The sequence below is a fragment of the Schistocerca nitens genome, chromosome 4 (assembly GCF_023898315.1).
Source record: "Schistocerca nitens isolate TAMUIC-IGC-003100 chromosome 4, iqSchNite1.1, whole genome shotgun sequence".
NCBI classification, from domain to species: domain Eukaryota; kingdom Metazoa; phylum Arthropoda; class Insecta; order Orthoptera; family Acrididae; genus Schistocerca; species Schistocerca nitens.
The window spans coordinates 508964986-508984838 of record NC_064617.1 but is presented as its reverse complement, the minus strand read 5'-3'; the positions used below and the strand labels follow the sequence as shown (position 1 = coordinate 508984838).

Genomic DNA, 19853 nt, shown 5'->3' with positions numbered 1-19853 from the left:
TTGTCACTTGTCACCTACCACCTCCCACACAACCACCATCTGGCCAAGGAGCAGCAATCCTCTCGTTACTTTAGTACCATGGCCAAAAAGAAACACTCCTCTTTTTGCTCATTACCACTCAGGACTGGAACAACTGAATCACATTCTCTGGCAGGGTTGTCTGCCGCCTACCATGCCCTGAAATGAGGAATATCCTACCCACTATCCCCCCTCACCCCTTCCACAGTGGTACTCTGCTGCCCAATGAATCTCCCAATATCCTTGTCCATCACTATGCCACCCATGCTCCCAACCACTTGCCTCATGGTTCATATCCATGCAATAGACACAGATGCAACATCTCAAGATCTGTCTTATACATCTTCCCATGAGCACCTGCTCCAGTCTAGTCTCAGACATCTTCTATCCAATCAAAGGCAGGGCTATCTGTGAAAGCACTCACATGCTCTACAAACTAAGCTGCAACCACTGTGCTGCTTTCTATGTTAAAACGACAACTAACAACAACATGAAAGGCCACTGCCAAACAGTTACCACTGAACCATCGACTTGCTGAACAAGCTGCCTAACATGATGTATTTCACTTCACTGACTGCAATTATGCTTTCAGGATCTATTCTACCAATGCCAGCTTTTGTGCACTGTGCAGGTAGGAACTTTCTCTACATCATATCCTTCACTCTCTTACTGCAAACACCTTCTGTCACACCAATGCACCTACTAGCCTTTTCCCATTCTCTACATCTCCCTCTCCTATTCCCCCCCTGCACAGCCCTCCAACTCTGTACCTAGCAGTCCTATCCTGACCTTATCATGTCCCTCTAAGCTCCCACCACAGCACATCATGTTCTCTGTTAATGCCCCCCCCCCCCACCTCCATGCCTCCTCATTACCCCCACCACAGACTGCTGCTCATGCCTGACACAGGCACAGACTGCAGTTGGACCCGAGGAGTTGTAGACAGTATCCATACGAATGTGTCTGTTTCCTGCTCCTGATAGAGGACTTTTTTGTCTGAAAGTGAATGTTAGCAGTCTTTTCATTGTTTCTGTCTGTGACACAACGCCTCCTCTATGTGGTGAGTAGCAATCAATACTTTTCATATTGTTGTTATACAAAAATTTGTTCACCAGCATTATTAAACAAGGAACACAGTGACACACATGAGATTCAGTTCTTGGACAATCACTGTGGCAAAAATTATGACACACTAAAAGATATAGTCAATGAACTCATTAAATGCTTCTTAACACATAATCATAGTTACTAACAATTAACAACTATGTGCAGACAATTAAGATATACCGGACAAAAAGTGCATAATTGACCAACAGACATCTTTTTCAAAATTACAGCTACAAAAGAGATTTAAAAAAATAATTAAATTGCTGAAAAAGAGTATTATTCTGGCTATGATGCCGTTTCTATTACACATTCAAATCTAGTGCTTCCTTAGAGGACACCTTGAGTTACATTTGTAGTCAGACAATCCAAGACACTTCCTGAAAAATTTGCTTAGACAGCATTGTTTTTATTAATGTCCGTACCTTCATACACTGTAATACATTCCCTTCATTGTTATCTATTGATGTTGCATGACACTGTATCTCATGAAATGTTTAATTATGAGCTGCATGGAGCTGCTTTCAAGCTGCCCAAAAGTATTCTTTCATAGCTGTCCTCCACAGCATACACAGATTATGTAGCACTATTCTGATCCAACTTCTTGTCTCTGAGGATGTATTTATGCTTGGTGAACATGTACATACCTCAGACAGTGCAGTACCAGTTCAACTGCACCAAATATATCTCAGTAGGTAGTCAGCAGGGGCAAAATATCTTGAAAGTGTACAATTTGATGATTAGTGTTGAGGGGTTTTTCTTGCCACTTTCTCTTTGTATATGACTTTTTTATGCTCAAACTTGCCTCCTAATCAGTATGTGATTTCCTCACATGTAGAGGGCAGTGTGGATACAATATCACTGTGCAAGATGGCGCCGAATGAAACTTTGTTCTGTAACGATGTCTCAGTTTCCTTAAAAAGTGATAGTGACGTGTGTAAAATCTGCGTAAAAAAGGTAAAGAGAGGTATCCTATGCATCCAGTGCAGGTCGTGGTATCACGACAAATGTGTTAAAGTGAATCTAAAATATATAAAAGACGAACATGACTGGACATGCCGTCAGTGCATTGTGAGTGTCACGAAAAACGAGGTAATGGACACGATAAAATCAAAAGAAAAAATAATAAGTGTGCTTACAGAGGATTTAATGACTATAAATACGAAATATGAAGAACTTAGGCAGAAATATCAAGACCTGGAAACGAAATACAAAGAGATAGAGCGAGATCATCGTCTAGCACAAGACAGTGTTGTTAACCGTCGTTCTGCGCAAAAAACGTGGCGTTTGCCGAAAAAAACAAACAAACAGACAGTGAGTACAGTTCCGGCGATACCGCTAGCAAATAAATTCACAACACTAGACGAAGACTGTGATAAGACAAAGAACAATGACGAACGAAAATCAGTGACGAAACTTCCAATCGAGTGCGCAGCCAAGAAAACATCTAATACGAAAAATAAACCAGTGAACATCAAACAATGAGTTGTTGTACTTGGTGATAGCCACGCCAAGAAAATTGCCGAAGAAATAAATGAGTACAGTACGTTATTCACGGCAACAGGTATGACGAAACCCAGTGCACCTTTGACTGAGATAATTAAGAGCAGCAACTCACTTAATGAGCTATCTAAGAATGATGCCGTCATAATCATGGGTGGAAGTAATGATGTATACAGAAATGAGAGTAAACATGCGACCCAGTGTTTAAAAACTACATTACTTGATCTGAAAGTTCCGAACATCATAGTTACTAGTTTGCCTCACAGATACGACCTGCAAGACAATTCCATCGTAAATCTGGAGCTTGCAAAAGTAAACAGGCAATTCTACAAAATATGCAAGTCCCAACAAAATGTAACATTTCTTGATCTTCCAGATGCAAGAGATTTGTTTACGAAACATGGACTACATTATAATAACGCTGGCAAGTCATATGTTGGCAAAATGCTAGCGAAATTAATACAAAAAGATGACGACGTTGCAAGAAAACCAATTGCTGTACAACCAGTTTCGACCAAGGAAACGGATAAACGAGAAAACAATTTCAAAATCGCAGCCACAGCGCCAGCTCAAACAGGAACATCACGTCCAGAAGATGAGACGGTGCCAGAACCAGCCTCAGAACATACAGCAAAGACTGAAATTATCGTCAAGAAAACTGTACCTACTCATCATCCAGATGCTCACACACAGGGAAACTGATGAAGGGGGCCAGTTCTATCCGAATTTGGCCCAATACAACAAATCCAGAACAAGCAGTCAACACTCAGGTGGACGTTCCGTTACTTTATAGTCAAATTAGTTTTAAAGACCCTCTACCTAATAATATATGCAGTAGTAATTTTGTTATGCACTTGAACATAGGAGGTCTGTCTGAAGGAATGATCAGGAAGCTTTATGATATAGAAATTTTGCTAGAAAGTGTGAAACAATCTGTGAAAGTAATATGCCTTAATGAACATTGGCTAAAATCTGAAAATATCAGTCTCCTAAATAAACTTACAGGTTATAAACTAGCTACCAGCTTTTGTAGGACCAATGGGTATGGAGGCTCTTGTATATTAGTTCATTCCACGGTAGACTATGACATCAGACAGAATTTTAGCCATCTGAATGAAGAAGGCACATTTGAAAGTTGTTGTATAGAACTTAAAGAGTATAACACACTAATTATCAGCATATATCGCACCCCTGGGTACCACATAAGCTCTGTATTTTTAGATAAGTTTGATACATTGCTACATAAATTAAAATGTGAGAAACTGTACAAGAAAGTGGTTATATGTGCTGACTTCAACATAGATGTAAGGACTGATGACAAATTTTCTTCACACTTAAAGAACCTGGTAGACACAAATGGGCTAAATCTCAATTTCGATCAGTATACAAGAATTACAGCAAGCTCTGCAACATGTATTGACAATATTGTAAGTAGTTATAATTATTATGTAAAAGAAAAGTTTCTTCTAGATTTAGGAGTATCAGACCATAAAGCACTATTTGTATCACTACCGAAGCAAAATTCAGTCTGCACAACAAAAAGATGTAGGAATTTCAGTCAAGAAAATGTGGAAGTATTTTGCAAAAAACTAAGCCAAACCAAGTGGACAGTCAGCAAACACACTTCCACAAGTGATAATTACAATAACTTTTTAACTGAATTCTTGGGTATATTCAATGAATGCTTCCCTTTTGTAACAGTGAGGACCAGGTCCCAAAAAAGTAGATCCTGGGTAACAAAAGGAATTAGAGTGTCTAGTGCTACTAAGAGGAAACTGCATATGGAGGCAAAAGTAAATCGAAGCCCTCAATTTCTTAAGTATGTAAGCACATACAAAAAAACATTTGACAAAATAGTTAAAACTAGCAAAACGTACTGCAAATAACGACTTCATTTCAAATGCAAAAAACAAATCAAAAGCTGTTTGGTCTGTTATAAGAAGTGAAGTTGGCAGTGAGGCAGAGAGAAAATGCCCTTCTAAAATAGTGATAAATGGTAGAGCTGTTGCAGAACCCAGTGCCATTTGTGAATCATTCAACGACTTTTTCATAAACTGTAACAAATTTGGTGACTGTTCACCACCAAATACAAAGCCCAATATGACAGATAGCAATTGCACATGTTTTAAGTTTTCTCATGTTTCCATCTCAGATGTCATCAAAATCATAATGTCCCTAAAAAATTCAAAATCTGTGGGGTGGGATGAGGTCCCCACTGAAATAATAAAAATAGTCCGTCACAGTATTGCATATCCACTCTCTTTCATAATCAACCAATCATTTGATGAGGGATGTTTCCCAGATCGATTAAAATATGCAGAAGTTCGGCCCATACATAAAAAAGGCAAACAAGATGAATTGGGCAAATATAGGCCAATCTCACTGTTACCAATTTTCTCAAAAATATTTGAAAGAGCTGCATGTGATCAGATTGAAAATTACAATTCATCTAACAGCATTATCTTAGGCAATCAATATGGTTTCAGAAAAGGCCGCAGCACAATCCATGCAATAAATGAATTAGTCACAAAAGTCAGCAGATGTCTTGATGATAGAATGTGTGTGTCAGGCATCTTTTGTGACCTGTCCAAAGCCTTCGACACAGTAAATCATGACCTGCTTCTCCAAATATTGGCACGCTATGGTTTTCAAGGCAAATCTCTTAGCTAGATGTCATCATACTTGGCAAACAGAAAACAAAGAGTACTTATTAACATCAACGGCAAGAAATTTCTCTCTGGCTGGAAAAACGCTCAATTAGGTGTTCCACAAAGCTCAATATTAGGGCCACTGCTTTTTCTATATTATACTAATGATATGCCATGTCAGGTCCAGTCTGATACTATCCTCTATGCAGATGACTCAACAGCTGTAGTCTGTTGTAAAAATGAGGTAGACCTAATTCGTCATATTGAAAAAACACTTGGGGAAGTGGAGGCATGGGTCAAAAACAATAACTTGACATTAAATTTTACAAAAACAGAAATTGTTCATTTTACCACAAAACAATCTGCACAGTCTATAAGTGAAATAAGGTATATGGACAAAAAATTAGAGACTGCAGACTGTGTCAAATTCCTTGGCGTGTTAGTCAATAAAAACCTGTTATGGAGTTGCCATGTGGACAACATACTGGGTCGACTGAATAGCCTTGTATATATTATGAATATCTTGTATAGTATTACTGATTTAGCTGTAAGAAAAGCTGTATATAATGCATATTTTGTTTCAGTCATTAGGTATAGTATAATTTTCTGGGGGTCTGAAAAAACAAATTTACTTAGAGCTTTTAGACTACAAAAAAGAATCATCCGAGCAATGGTGGGAGCAAAACCAAAGCAACACTGCAAAACTTTATTTGTAAAACTGGATCTAATGAGCATTCCAAGCATATACATCTATGAAACTCTCACTTTCACGAAAAGAAACCCACAACTTTTTGAGGGCAACTTCTTCTTGCATCAATATGATACTAGACATAGAACGAGCTACATGTTACCTACCCACCGTTTAAAATCATATGAAAAAACCCCATACTATACGGGCATGAAATTTGTAAATAAAATATGGAAAGATATGGATGACCCAAATGTAAAAGGCACCAAAAGAGACCTGGAAAAATATCTGAAAGATAAATGTTACTATAGTGTAGAAGATTTCATGAATGGTAACAATGCATTATAATTGTAATTAAAATACCTCTTTGAAGATGTTACACCATGTATATTATTAGTTTATTGGCTATTTTTAGTATTGTTATATATAGTGTAAAAACTGACAAGTCACCTATGTCACAATCTTTGATTGTATAAGGCATGTTATGTGATAATAAAAATTGAATTGAATTGAATTTGCATACATAGATCTGCAGATATCTGCAGTGATTGCTATCTTTACAGATAAAGGTGAGCTTTGATACAGATATACGCAATAACAACAGCTTTGCAGTTTAAAATTACAGGACAATATCAATCTTATTATAAGCTTTTCATCAAATTGTGTTATCTGCAGTCAGTGAAAGAGGTTGTCTGAAAGGACACCATACATCTATTGAAATGTTAGCTGAAAACTTTGAAGTCTATGGGCCCAAGTAAAGCAGAAGTTTATTTCCGTACTTACCTTCTGGTATGACCACTTTAGTTGCACCCAAGGGGGCCTTCACCTAGTAACAAGTCGTTGCTGTGACCTAATTTTTCATGCAGTCTGTGAGTCATGTTCTGGGTGACAAACCTGGCCAGTGCTTGCCTCGTGAGATTAAGTTCCTGCTACCATCAATTAACACTTAGTAGTGACTGTTTGCTGATGCAATGTATGTGTCGAAATAGACGTTACACAGAGTGCTTTAATAAAGTGCACACAATAGACATATTTTCATGCGAGAACCCAAGTTGAAACTCTCAATTTGGAAGAAATTTGGTTATGTATTTGAGGGCAAGGAGAAAATGAAAGATATGGTGTTTTATCAAACAATGGAAAATCCAGGACAGAAAGTAACAATATTATGAAAAGGAAAGTTGCTACTCACCAGGTCTTGGTCAACAACAACAACAACAACAACAACAACAACACACACACACACACACACACACACACACACACACACACACACACACACACACACGCGCGCGCGCGCAAGTCACACACACGACTACAGGCTCAGGCAACTGTAGCCATACAGTGAGCAGCAGCACCAGTGCATAGTGGGAGTGGCAACTGGGTGGGGGTAAGGAGGAGGCTGGGATGGGAAGGTTGGGGGGGGGGGGGTAGTAGGGTAGGAGTGGCGGACAGTGCAGTGCTGCTGGGGAACACACAGGGACAAGTTGGAGAGGGTAAGGCAGCTATGAGCAAGCGGGAGGTTAGATGGTGGGCAGAGGAGGGGAGAGGGGTAGCGGAAAAGGGGAGAACTAAAAAGACTGGGTGTGATGATGCAATGAGGGCTGTATAGTGCTGGAATGGGAAAGGGCAGCTGGATAGGTGACGACAATGACTACCAAAGGAGGGTTACGGGAACGTAGGATATACTACAGAGAAAGTTCCCACCAGCGTAATTCAGAAAAGTTAATACTGGTGGGTAGGATCCATGTGGTACAGGCTGAGAAGCAGTCACTGGCAGCGTGTTCAGTGACAGGGTTGTCCAGTTATTTCTTGGCCACAGTTTGTTGATGGCCATTTATGTGGACAGACAACTTGTTGCTTGTCATGTCCATATAGAACGGACCACAGTGGTTGCAGCTTAGCCCATGCATCATATGGCTGGTTTCACAGGTAGCCCTGCTTTTGTTGCGATAGGTGATGTTTGTGACCGGACTGGCGTAGGTGGTGGCGGGAGGCAGTATGGGACAGGTCTTGCATCTAGGTCTATTACAGGGGTATGAGTCATGAGGTACAGGTTGGGAGCAGGGGTTGTGTAGAGATGGACGAGTATATTGTGTAGATTCGGTGGACGGAGAAGTACAACTGTGGTTGTTGGAAGGATAATGGGCAGGACATTTCTCATTTCAGGGCACGATGAGAGGTAGTCAAAGCTCTGGCGATGAATGCAATTCTGTTGCTCCAGTCCTGGGTGGTACTGAGTTATGTGGGGAATGCTGCTTTCTGGCCAGACGGTGGGACTTTGGGAGGTGGTGGGAGACTGGAAAGATAAGGCAGAGGAGATCTGTTTTTGTGCAAAAGTTGGGAGGATAATTATGGTTTGCGAAGGCTTCAGTGAGACCCTCAGTATATTTCGAGAGGGTCCGCTTGTCACTGCAGATGAGATGACCATGTGTGGCTAGGCTGTATGGAAGGGACTTCTCGGTATGGAATGGGTGGCTCCTGTTGAAGTGGAGGTATTGCTGGTGGTTAGTAGGTTTGGTACTGATGTAGCCATCTTTGAGGTGGAGGTCAAAATCTAGGAAGGTGGCTTCTTGGGTTGAGTAGGACCACGTGAATCAAATGGGGGAGAAACTGTGGAGGATTTAGAGGGATGTGGACAGTGTCTCCTCACCCTCGATCCAGATTGCAAAGATGTCATAATGAATGTGAACCAGGTAAGGGGTTTAGAACTGTGAGTGTATAGGAAGGGTTCCTTCAGATGGCCCAAGAATAGGTTGGCACATAATGGTGCCATGTGGGTGCCCATAGCCGTACCTTGGATTTTTTTGTAGGTAATACCTTCAAAGGAGAAGTAATTATGGGTGAAGAGACATTACCTACAAGCAAATCTGTGGTATGGCGGCTATGGGCACCCTTATGGCACCATACTATGTCAACCTAATTATGGGCCATCTAAAGGAATCCTTCCCATACACCCAGAATCCTAAACCCTTCACCTGGTTCAGATTCACTGATGACATCTGTGCAATCTGGATCGAGGGGGAGGACACACTATCCACATTCCTCCAAAACCTCAACAACTTCTCCCCCATTTGCTTCACCTGGTCCTACTCAACCCAACAAGCCACTTTCCTTGATGTTGACCTCCACCTCAAAGATGGCTACATCAGAACCTCCATCAGTATCAGACCTACTAACCCCAGCAAAACCTCCACTTCGACAGCTTCCACCCATTCCATACCAAGAAGCCGCCTAGCCACATGGTCGTCGCATCCGCAGTAAAGAGTGGTCCCTCCCGAAATATAATGAGGGTCTCACTGAGCCTTCACAGACTGTAATTATTCTCCCAACCTTGTACAAAAACAAATTTCCTGTGCCTTATCTTTCCAATCTCCTACCACATCCCCAAGACCCATTGTCCGGCCACAGAGGAGCATTCCCCTCGTAATTCAGTACCACCCAGGACTGGAGCAAACGAATTACGTTCTCCACCAGGGTTTCGACTACTACTTGTGGTGCCCTGAAATGAGAAACATTTTGCCCACTATCCTTCCCATCTCTCCCACAGTCGTATTCTGCCGGCCACCGAACCTACACATCATACTCATCCATCCCTACACAACCCCTGCTCCCAACACCTAACCTAACCTTATGGCTCATACCCCTGTAATAGACCCAGATGCAAGACCTGTCCCATACATCCTCCCACCACTACCTACTCCAGTCCGATCACAATCACCACCTACCCCATCAAAGACAGGACTACCTGTGAAACGTGATCTACAGGCTAAGCTGCAACCACTGTGGTGCATTCTGTGTGGGCATGATAACCAAGTTGTCTGTCCACATGAATGACCACTGACAAACTATGGCCAAGAAACAACTGGACCATCCTGTTGCTGAACACACTGCCATACATGTCAACCTTCATTACAATGACTGCTTCACAGCCTGTACCATATGGATCCTTCCCACCAATACTAGCTTTTCTGAATGGCGCAGGTGGGACACGTGGAAAGATTATTAGTTTGCTTACCCACTTTTGAAATGTGATAATACAGAATAATGCTGAAAATTAGATAGGTAGATCAGGTAATGAAACTGGGGGAAAAGAAATTTATGGCACAACATGACTAAAGGAAAAGACTAGCTGATGGAACATGTCTCTATTTGAGGCATCATGGAGTAATAAATTTGATAACAGGAGGAAGTGTCTGTGGGAGTAGTAAAAATTGTAGAGAGAGATTTATGTGCAGATAAAGCAAACTGGTTCAAATGTATGTAGGTTGCAGCAGTTATGCAGAGATGATAAGATTTGCACAATTTGGACTACTGGCATAGGCAACTGTGTAGACTAGACCCAAGATTGAAGGCTACCACACAACACAAAGATACTGTTGACAATGTCACTCACCTGTTCAATACTGCCAGACTTATGGAGATGCATGAAATAAAAATATAAAAGCAACCGCAAGAGGAATTACTTTTAATGATTTATTGATATATGTTGTTGTTGTTGTTGTGGTCGTCAGTCCACATACTCGTTTGATGCAGCTCTCCATGCTATTCTATACTGTGCAAGCCTCTTCATCTCCAGGTAACTACTGCAATCTACATCCCTCTGAATCTGCTTACTGTATTCATCTCTTGGTCTCCCTCTACAATTTTTAGCCCCACGCTTCCTACCAGTACTAAACTGGTGATCACTCATTGCCTCAGACTGTGTCCTACCAATTGATCCCTTCTTTTAGTCACGTTGTGCCACAAATTTCTCTTCTTTCCAATTCTATTCAGTACCTTCTCATTAGTTACATGATCTAGCCATCTAATCTTCAGCATTCTTCTATAGCACCACATTTCAAAAGCTTCTGTTCTCTTCTTGTCTGTTTCACTTCTAATCATAGCTACACTCCATAAAAATACTTTCAGAAACGACACTTAACATTGTGTAATGTGATGTACCAGTAAGATAAATAACACAAATCACAACACCATAGAATTTTGCAAAAATATCTGCAGTTATATGTTTTCGACCATGTCTTGTACATATTAAGGTATTGCCGGCAAAACAGAATGATACAAAGAGCTGTCCATGTAAGTTGTGCAATGTCCACAGCCATGTGAACACAGGGCATATAATGCTTCACCAAGATCCGAGAGAATGCCATCATCATTGGTATTAGCTGTGGTGTAGTAGTATTAATACAAGTAGTTGCTTTCTTAGTAGACAGAGTATTTCGAGACCGCTATTGTTAGTTCTATAAATAGTTCTACTGGTGTAACTGAACTTAGGTAATGTAGACATATAGTTTTTTTCAGTAACTGTAAAATTTTACCATAAGTGAGAAGTGTGGGCTCTGTTGAAGGTTTTTGAGTAGTGGATTACGGCGTGGGATTTGTTCAAAGAATTTTCATTGGGGGGGGGGGGGGAGGGGGGAATGCAGTGGGGAAGCCAGTGGGCATTCTAGCGAGTTCCTCTCCTGGGAATGCAGAATCCGTAGTAGAAATAAGTTGACAGAGGAGCAAGAGTGTAAGATCTGTGCCCTTCAGGTGCAGTTACAACGCACAAAGGAGGAACTAGATAGGTTGAAGAGGGTGAAGGATGGTGGGGAATGGGAACAAGCAGTTGGAAAGAAGGCAGCGAGGAAGAGGAGGTATTCAGACAGTTATACTTTGCATATATGCAATAGATTTGACCAACTGTCAGAGATGAGTGGAGAGGAGCCTCATGTAGCTGTAGATGTAGGGAACATGCAGCAGTCCTCAGCAGTTAGGAGGCCGAGGTTAGTTGCAAAGTCAAACAGAAAGAAGAATGTTCTGCTGCTAGGTAGTTCGCACAGTAGAGGTGTGGGCCAGCAGTTGCAGGAAGTGTTGGGGAGTGAGGGCCATGTCATCAGCTTTGTGAAGCCTAGTGCAAGGTTGGCTCAGGTGACTGACAGCATAGGGGAGTTATGTAGAAATTTTACAAAGGAGGTCAGGTAGTGATACTGGGTGGAGCAGGGAACAATCTTGATAGGGACAGGGAATATGATGTAGGTGGTGACCTGGTAAAGATAGCTACTCAAACTGATGGCAATAATGTGCATTTTGTGCAACTGTTTCAGCATCATGATCGGCCTCATCTTAATGCGGCTGTTAGGCGCATTAACATGGGCTGGATGATGGCAGAGGGCACATTTCAGTGCTGCCAGTTGGGTCTATCAGCAGATCAGGTTTCACTAGGTATGGTGTGCACCTCAATAGGTATGGGAAGGGGAGGCTGGCAAAGCTTATAAGTGACAGTGTAGTGGGTGGTGGTGGGATCACTCAGAGAAAAATTCCTGTAGTAATTGGTGTTAGAGGTGCACCTTTTTTAGACTGAAATCAGCTTATAGGTACACCTGCTTAAAGGAAGTCCCTCTAACTAAGGGCTCACCTTCAGAGGATGTCATGTTTTCAAGTAGAGAAGGAATTAGCATATTTTATCAAAATATAAGAGGTCTTAGAGATAAAGTTGGTGAACTGCTTACAGATGTTGATTCTGAAATTACTGGTATGTCGGAGCACCACTTAAATAATTTGACAATTATTCAGAGGATTCCTTTACCAGGATACAGATTAGCTGGCTGTTTTTCAAGTAGTTCATTGCGGGGTGGGGGAGTGGCTATGTACGTAAAAAACAGTATTCCATTTGAGTCCATAGGCCTATCACAGCACTACACTGAACAGATATTTGAATGTTGTGCAGGGGCAGTTAAATTTAATGAAACTAAACTTCTAATTGTTGTTGTTTATAGGTCCCCAAACTCTGACTTGAGCATTTCTGCTCAAGCTAGGGAGGACTTTTGATTCACTTTGTAGGAAGTACCTGAAGTTAGTTATATGTGATGACCTCAATATAAATTTTGTGTATGATGGTGCAAGAAAAAGGATGTTGGTAGATTTACTAAATTCTTATGATCTGATGCACACTGTGTTTTTTCCAACTACGGTGCAGGAGAACAGTAGCACAGCCATAGACAATATTTTTATTCATTCTTTGTTACTAGATGGGCATTCTGTTAGTAAAAGCAAGAATGGCCTTTCAGACCATGTTGCACGAATTTTAACACTAAAAGGCTTTTGTATTCAAACAAATGTCACAAGTAATTACAAACTATGTAGGAAAGTTAATCCAACACCAATAGAGAGTTTTTTAAACCTTGTCAAGGAACAAGAGGGGTAGGATGTTTATAGTGCCGATGACATAGATGATAAGTATAATGCTCTTTGAGAGTTGTTTTCCATTAGAATGTTCTAAATGGGGTACTAGCAGTAATAGGCAGCTGCGTGGCTGACTAATGGGATAAGGATATCATGTAGAACAAAGTGGGAATTATATCAAAATGTTAAAAGTAGTCACATTCAAGATGCAGTATCCCATTACAAACAGTACTGTAAGGTGCTTAAAAATGTTATTAGGAAGGCAAAGAGTATGTGGTATGCATATAGAATAGCTAATTCACAGAATAAAAATGGTCAGTTGTGAATGAAGTGTCTGATCAGCACCACAAGGTTGACGATATAAAGTCAGTTCGCAGTAAAAATATTTATGTTACTGATGAATCAGATATATTTACAGTATTTAACAACCATATTCTGAGTATTGCTGATGAATTAATTAAAACTTTAGCTTCTACAGAGAATCATATAACTCGCTTAGCAAACGCCTTTCAGAGATTGATGTCTGAAATACTCCTCTGTGATACCGACAAGGGGGAGACTGGATCAATAATCAAATCACTGGTGGAGTGCCAAGCAGAATATTAAAGTACTGTGCTGCATATATTACCGTGTATTTAACCATATTTGTAATTTTTCTTTTAGGAATGGTCAGTTTCCTGAACGATTAAAGGACTCAGCAGTAAAGCCGCTTTATAGAAAGGGAGAAAGGAATAATGTAGACAATTTTAGACCTATTTGTATGCCATCAGTGTTTGCTAAAGTTATTGGAAAGGCTTTGTATGTAAGGATAATTGATCATTTTATATCACACGATTTGCTATCAAATGTACAGTTTGGCTTTAGAAGTCGCTTAACAACTGAAAATGCCATATTCTCTTTTCTCTGTGAGGTACTGGATGGGTTAAACAAAAAGGTTTTGAATGCTAGGCATATTTTTTTATTTAACTAAGGCGTTTGATTGTGTTGATCACAAAATATTGCTCCATAAGTTGGACCATTACGGAATACCGGGAGTAGCTCACAATTGGTTCACCTCTTACTTTAGTCACAGACAGCAATAGGTCATTATTTACAATGCTGAGAATGGCTGTGATGTGGGGTCTGAGTGGGGTACGGTCAAGTGGGGGGTGCCCCAGAGATCAGTGTTGGGGCCACTCCTGTTCCTTATTTATATAAATGATATACCCTTTAGTATTACGGGTAACTCTAAAATATTTCTGTTGGCTGATGACACTAGCTTTGTAGTACAGGACGTTGTGTGCAACATTGGCTCGGTTTCAAATAGTGCAGTTCATGACCTAACTTCATGGCTTGTGGAAAATAAACTAACGCTACATTACAGTAAGACTCAGTTTTAATTTCACAGAATGGAAAGTTCACATTCAGGATATTGTTCAAAGACTTAATACTGCCATTTTTACTATTCAATCGGTATCTGAAGCGAGTGATCATTCAACACGAAAATTAGTCTACTTTGCTTATGTTGTATGACATTATATTCTGGGATAAATCTTCCCATTCTAAAAGGATATTTTTGGCTCAGAAATGGGCGGTTAGGGCAATAAGTGGTGTAAGTCAACAAACCTCTTGTCGACCCCTGTTTACTTGTCTGGCTATTTTGACATTGGCCTCTCAATATATATATTCCTTACTGTCATTTCTTGTTAACAGTATTAGCTTATTCCCAAGAATAAGCAGCTTTCATTCAGTTAATACTCAGCAGAAATCAAACCTGCATTTGGATCGGACTTCCTTAACTCTTGTGCAGACACGTGTACAGTATAGGGCTGCATCCATTTTCAATAAGCTACCAATCGAATTCAAAAATCTTAGCAGTAATCCACGCGCTTTCAAATCGAAACTGAAGAGTTTCCTAATGGGTCACTCCTTCTATTCTGTCGAGGAGTTCCTTGAAAAAGTAAGTTGATTCTTGTTGTATTGTTGATTGCGTTTACTTAAACTTATGGACTGACTTTTTTTGAGTTTATAAACATTTTATTTTTATCTGTCATTACTTTTATGTTTTAATTTCATGTACTGACACATTCCATGACCTTGGAGATTTGCTCTTCAATTTGGTCCTAAGGACCTTGACGTGTAAATAAAAATGATATCATGAATATATATTAATATGAATTCTGCCTTTCTGTTCATTGGTGGGCAGTCATGCACCGAATCTTGGCACCAATGTGTTGACACTGGGAACTGACTGATATGTCCAACATGTGGCAAGACACACACAGTGTGTAGTATGCCATGCTAACATGATAATAACAGGCAAAGTGCATTACATTGTCACATTTTGCTGCAGTCAGATCCCTCATCTGTGAGCGTGTAGTCAGATATGGAGTCAGCTTACACAATTTCAATCAACAATACAGTCTCATAATTTACTGAGGAAAGATCTTGGTGATGCATTATATGCCCTGTGTTCAAATGCTGTGGATACTGTACACATTATATGGACAGCAAACATGATGCCGAAGACACAAAGCAACTGTAATGACTAACTCTTTGTATCACCCTGTTTCATCACTAATACGTATGTCACATGGTCAAAAACATATAACTGCAGATATTTTTGCAAAATTCAGTGGGGTTGTGATTTGTGTTATTTATCATCTTGGTACATTGCATTACACAATGTAAAATAATGGAAAATCTGGTATCAAAAACAACAATATGAAATAGGATAGATCGCGCTATTCACTCTGCTATATACTACCGCTCAGTAATTTCAATACGCCCAATAAATGACATCTAGTTCTCTGTAGATAAGGTGGGTACGGTTGATGAAGCACAGGTGTAGTACAACAGTTGTACATATGTCATGATTTTTGTTTTTGGTCATTGAGATACAATAGTATCCAGCAAACAATATTGTGTACATAAATATTAAGTACTTATCTGATATGTTTGTTTACCTATTTGCTGACGGATGCCACTTTTGGTGGACCTGTGTTGTTCCCTGTAGTGATGTGATGTCCACAGTGAACGGCAAGCATTGCTACGATACACGACATGTGGTTCCTGCATGTCAGTTCCTTCATGACATTGAAGTGTGCACGTCATTAGTATGGCTCCACGAGTGAAGATGGCCATAGAAAAAAGTGCTGCAATTGTAGCACTTAACCAAGTAGGTTTATCTATTTGCCAAATTGCTAACCACAGCCAGGATGACCCTGTAAAACAACTAAAATTTGATGATAAATGCATCAGGATTACCAGTAAGAGAAATAGATTCAAAACAGCACCCCAAATTCGTACAGGATTGGTAGAAATGAACATAACAATATCTGTTGCAACAGTAAAAAGGAGACTGACTGAAGCCGGCTTGAAAGGGTGTGTCACAGCAAGAAAACCCCTTCTAAGGCCCATAAATAAACAGAAGAGACTTGAACGGGCTAGAAAACATCGTAAGCAGACATTGGAAGAGTAGACAAAGGTGTTGTTCACCAATTAATTGAAGTTCGAGATTTTTGGAACTAGGAGGAGAATATTTGTTTGCCGATTTGTAGGGGAAAGGGTAGCCCAGCAGTGTGTTCTATCTACAGTTAAACACAATGGAGGTTCTATTATGGTTTCGGGATGTTTAGCCAGAGATAAAGTTGGCTACATTGTGAAAATAGAAGGATGTATGGATCAGAAGCAGTACCATCACATACTTCATTATTATGCAATACGAAGCGGATTGCGCTTAATAGGGAAAGGGTTCACCTTGCAACAAGATAATGACCCAAAACATCGGTCAGCATACTGTACGAACTACAAGAAAAAACAGAAAGTACTGAGTGATACATCCCAAAGCCCTGATTGTAATCCCATTGAAATGGTTTGGGATGAAGTGAACAGACGTGTCAGGGAAGTTAATATATCCAGCAAGGAACAGCTGGAATAATGTTAACGATATGTGGAATCATAAAGATTCATGATACCTGCAAAAATTGATTGCACATGCCTTGAGTTTGTGAGGCAGTCATTAAACCCAAAGGAGGATATTTTGATGAAAGTAAAATATAATGATAGTGATTGTATTATATATGTGGAAGTTAATATAATATATCTAAAAACAAAGATGATGTGACTTACCGAACGAAAGCGCTGGCAGGTCGATAGACACACAAACACAAACACACACACAAAATTCAAGCTTTCGCAACAAACTGTTGCCTCATCAGGAAAGAGGGAAGGAGAGGGAAAGACGAAAGGATATGGGTTTTAGGGGAGAGGGTAAGGAGTCATTCCAATCCCGGGAGCGGAAAGACTTACCTTAGGGGGAAAAAAGGACGGCACACACACACATATCCATCCACACATATACAGAACACAAGCAGACATATTTAAAGACAAAGAGTTTGGGCAGAGATGTCAGTCGAGGCAGAAGTGAAGAGGCAAAGATGATGTTGAATGACAGGTGAGGTATGAGTGGCGGCAACTTGAAATTAGCGGAGATTGAGGCCTGGTGGGTAACGGGAAGAGAGGATATATTGAAGAGCAAGTTCCCATCTCCGGAGTTCGGATAGGTTGGTGTTGGTGGGAAGTATCCAGATAACCCGGACGGTGTAACACTGTGCCAAGATGTGCTGGCCGTGCACCAAGGCATGTTTAGCCACACGGTGATCCTCATTACCAACAAACACTGTCTGCCTGTGTCCATTCATGCGAATGTCTGCCTCGACTGACATCTCTGCCCAAACTCTTTGTCTTTAAATATGTCTGCTTGTGAGATGTCTGCTTGTGTTCTGTATATGTGTGGATGGATATGTGTGTGTGTGCCGTCCTTTTTTCCCCCTAAGGTAAGTCTTTCCGCTCCCGGGATTGGAATGACTCCTTACCCTCTCCCCTAAAACCCATATCCTTTCGTCTTTCCCTCTCCTTCCCTCTTTCCTGATGAGGCAACAGTTTGTTGCGAAAGCTTGAATTTTGTGTGTGTGTTTGTGTTTGTGTGTCTATCGACCTGCCAGCGCTTTCGTTCGGTAAGTCACATCATCTTTGTTTTTAGATATATTTTTCCCATGTGGAATGTTTCCCTCTATTATATTGATATCAGAAGTTAATATAATTATATTTTGTGAGAAATAACATTTAATTTGAGCTGTAAATCTGAAATACCAAGGTGCATTGAAATTAATGAGCGGTAGTGTATGTTCATTGGCAGAAGGGTATACTGAAAGATTACCAGCTACTGGACTAAGTTCTTTATCAGATGTTCACAAAACACACACACACACACACACACACACACACACACACACACACACACTGAGTCACATTCTACAGTCTAGAAGAAAACTAACCTTTCTATCAAGACAATTTCAGTAGGAAATGGGTTCTCAGCTTTGCTTATATGTGTCAATTCTCTGCAGGAGGAATGCAGTACTCGACACAGATCTGGATAACATTGAATAATAGTGATATGGGTGAGGAGACAGTTAGTAACATGTGGTATGGAATCCAAGTTCAAGTATGGTTCTAGCAAAGACAGCAGCACTGATAAAAGATGCGGACAGCTTGACTGGCTATGTCGTGAGCACAGGGTCTGCAGTTTTATTATTGGTAGAGCCCATAATCCTAGAGGATGATCATGGAGACCAATCACTGTGCAGTCAGCAGGGATGAATCTATTTGTCCTGCAGGACTCACAGTTTTGCGAAAGAGCTATAGAAGAGCTTGAAGATGACAGTTACAACTGATGTGGTTTGGTTTTGTGATATGGCCAGTGATGTGCTCAGTGTTCTACGATGGCTTAGTAGATTTTTATTGTATGATCTGCTGGTAGAGTTTGTGGTTCACTTGTCACTAATAAATTCTTTTACTGCTGCTCATTGCCATCTCTCCTGAGGAGAAGCACATTATCACATACATAGTGTTCCACAGGATGTATTCAACAACATTTCACATTGTTTCTTAGGGAGCAATCTGTTACATGTACATAAATTATTTTGATGTTATGTACTCATTAACTGAACTGAAATTTTAAGATCTACCTTTCATCAATGTGGAGAAAAAATGATCAACTGGAATTACAATGTTTTATAAAAAATTTTCACCATATTTTTCAAGCAATCACTATTTCAATATACACTGGTAATTCAGAGGCAATTCGGTAGGGTGAATGAGATATTTGGTACAATATGATACTTTACACAAAGCTGCGTCATAAATTCAGCATCACTGGTGCCTGTATCAAGTTCGATGTCTAGATCACTCTTCTGCTTCCGAAATGGAAAATTCTTCTTGCAATGCATTGAAAATGTAAACACATCCTTTGTATTCCTAAAGATAAAAGCTGTGCCGTCTCCCTGAAACAATTAGCAGAATAATGAATGTCTGCCTCACATAATTAAACAGTGTAAATATATTAAACATAAAATTTAAAAAAAACTTAATTTCTTCAAACAAGTCTTCTCTGTGTAATATTGCCAATGGACATGGCTAATCTTTCCTCTTTCCATCTAATTTTTGATATCGACCCACAGTTATTCTAACAATGAAAATGCTGATAATTAACTGTCAAATACACCAACTGATTGACTGTTTCAAAAATTGGCACAGAAATGTACATTTGAAATACTAAGCTTCCAAAACACAATTAACAAAGCTTCAGGCTCATTGCACTCTCAATAAGTAAATTAACAAACATTACTTGTACTTTGCAGATGTGCAATAAGAGCCTGATTAATTGTAGTTGCAACTCATTACACTCTGTT

The 19853-nt window shown here is 40.1% G+C and overlaps 1 protein-coding gene across 2 annotated transcripts in view; it reads right to left on the bottom strand.

Moving 5' to 3' along the window:
- The window catches only part of LOC126251882 (uncharacterized protein SYNPCC7002_A1628-like), a 58073-nt gene that overhangs the window by 9627 nt on the left and 28593 nt on the right, over nt 1–19853 (bottom strand). For both annotated transcript variants that reach the window (XM_049952580.1, XM_049952581.1), the window contains exon 5: nt 19290–19445. In XM_049952580.1, the coding sequence (XP_049808537.1) occupies nt 19290–19445 (156 nt within the window). The remainder of the gene's footprint in view (nt 1–19289; nt 19446–19853) is intronic.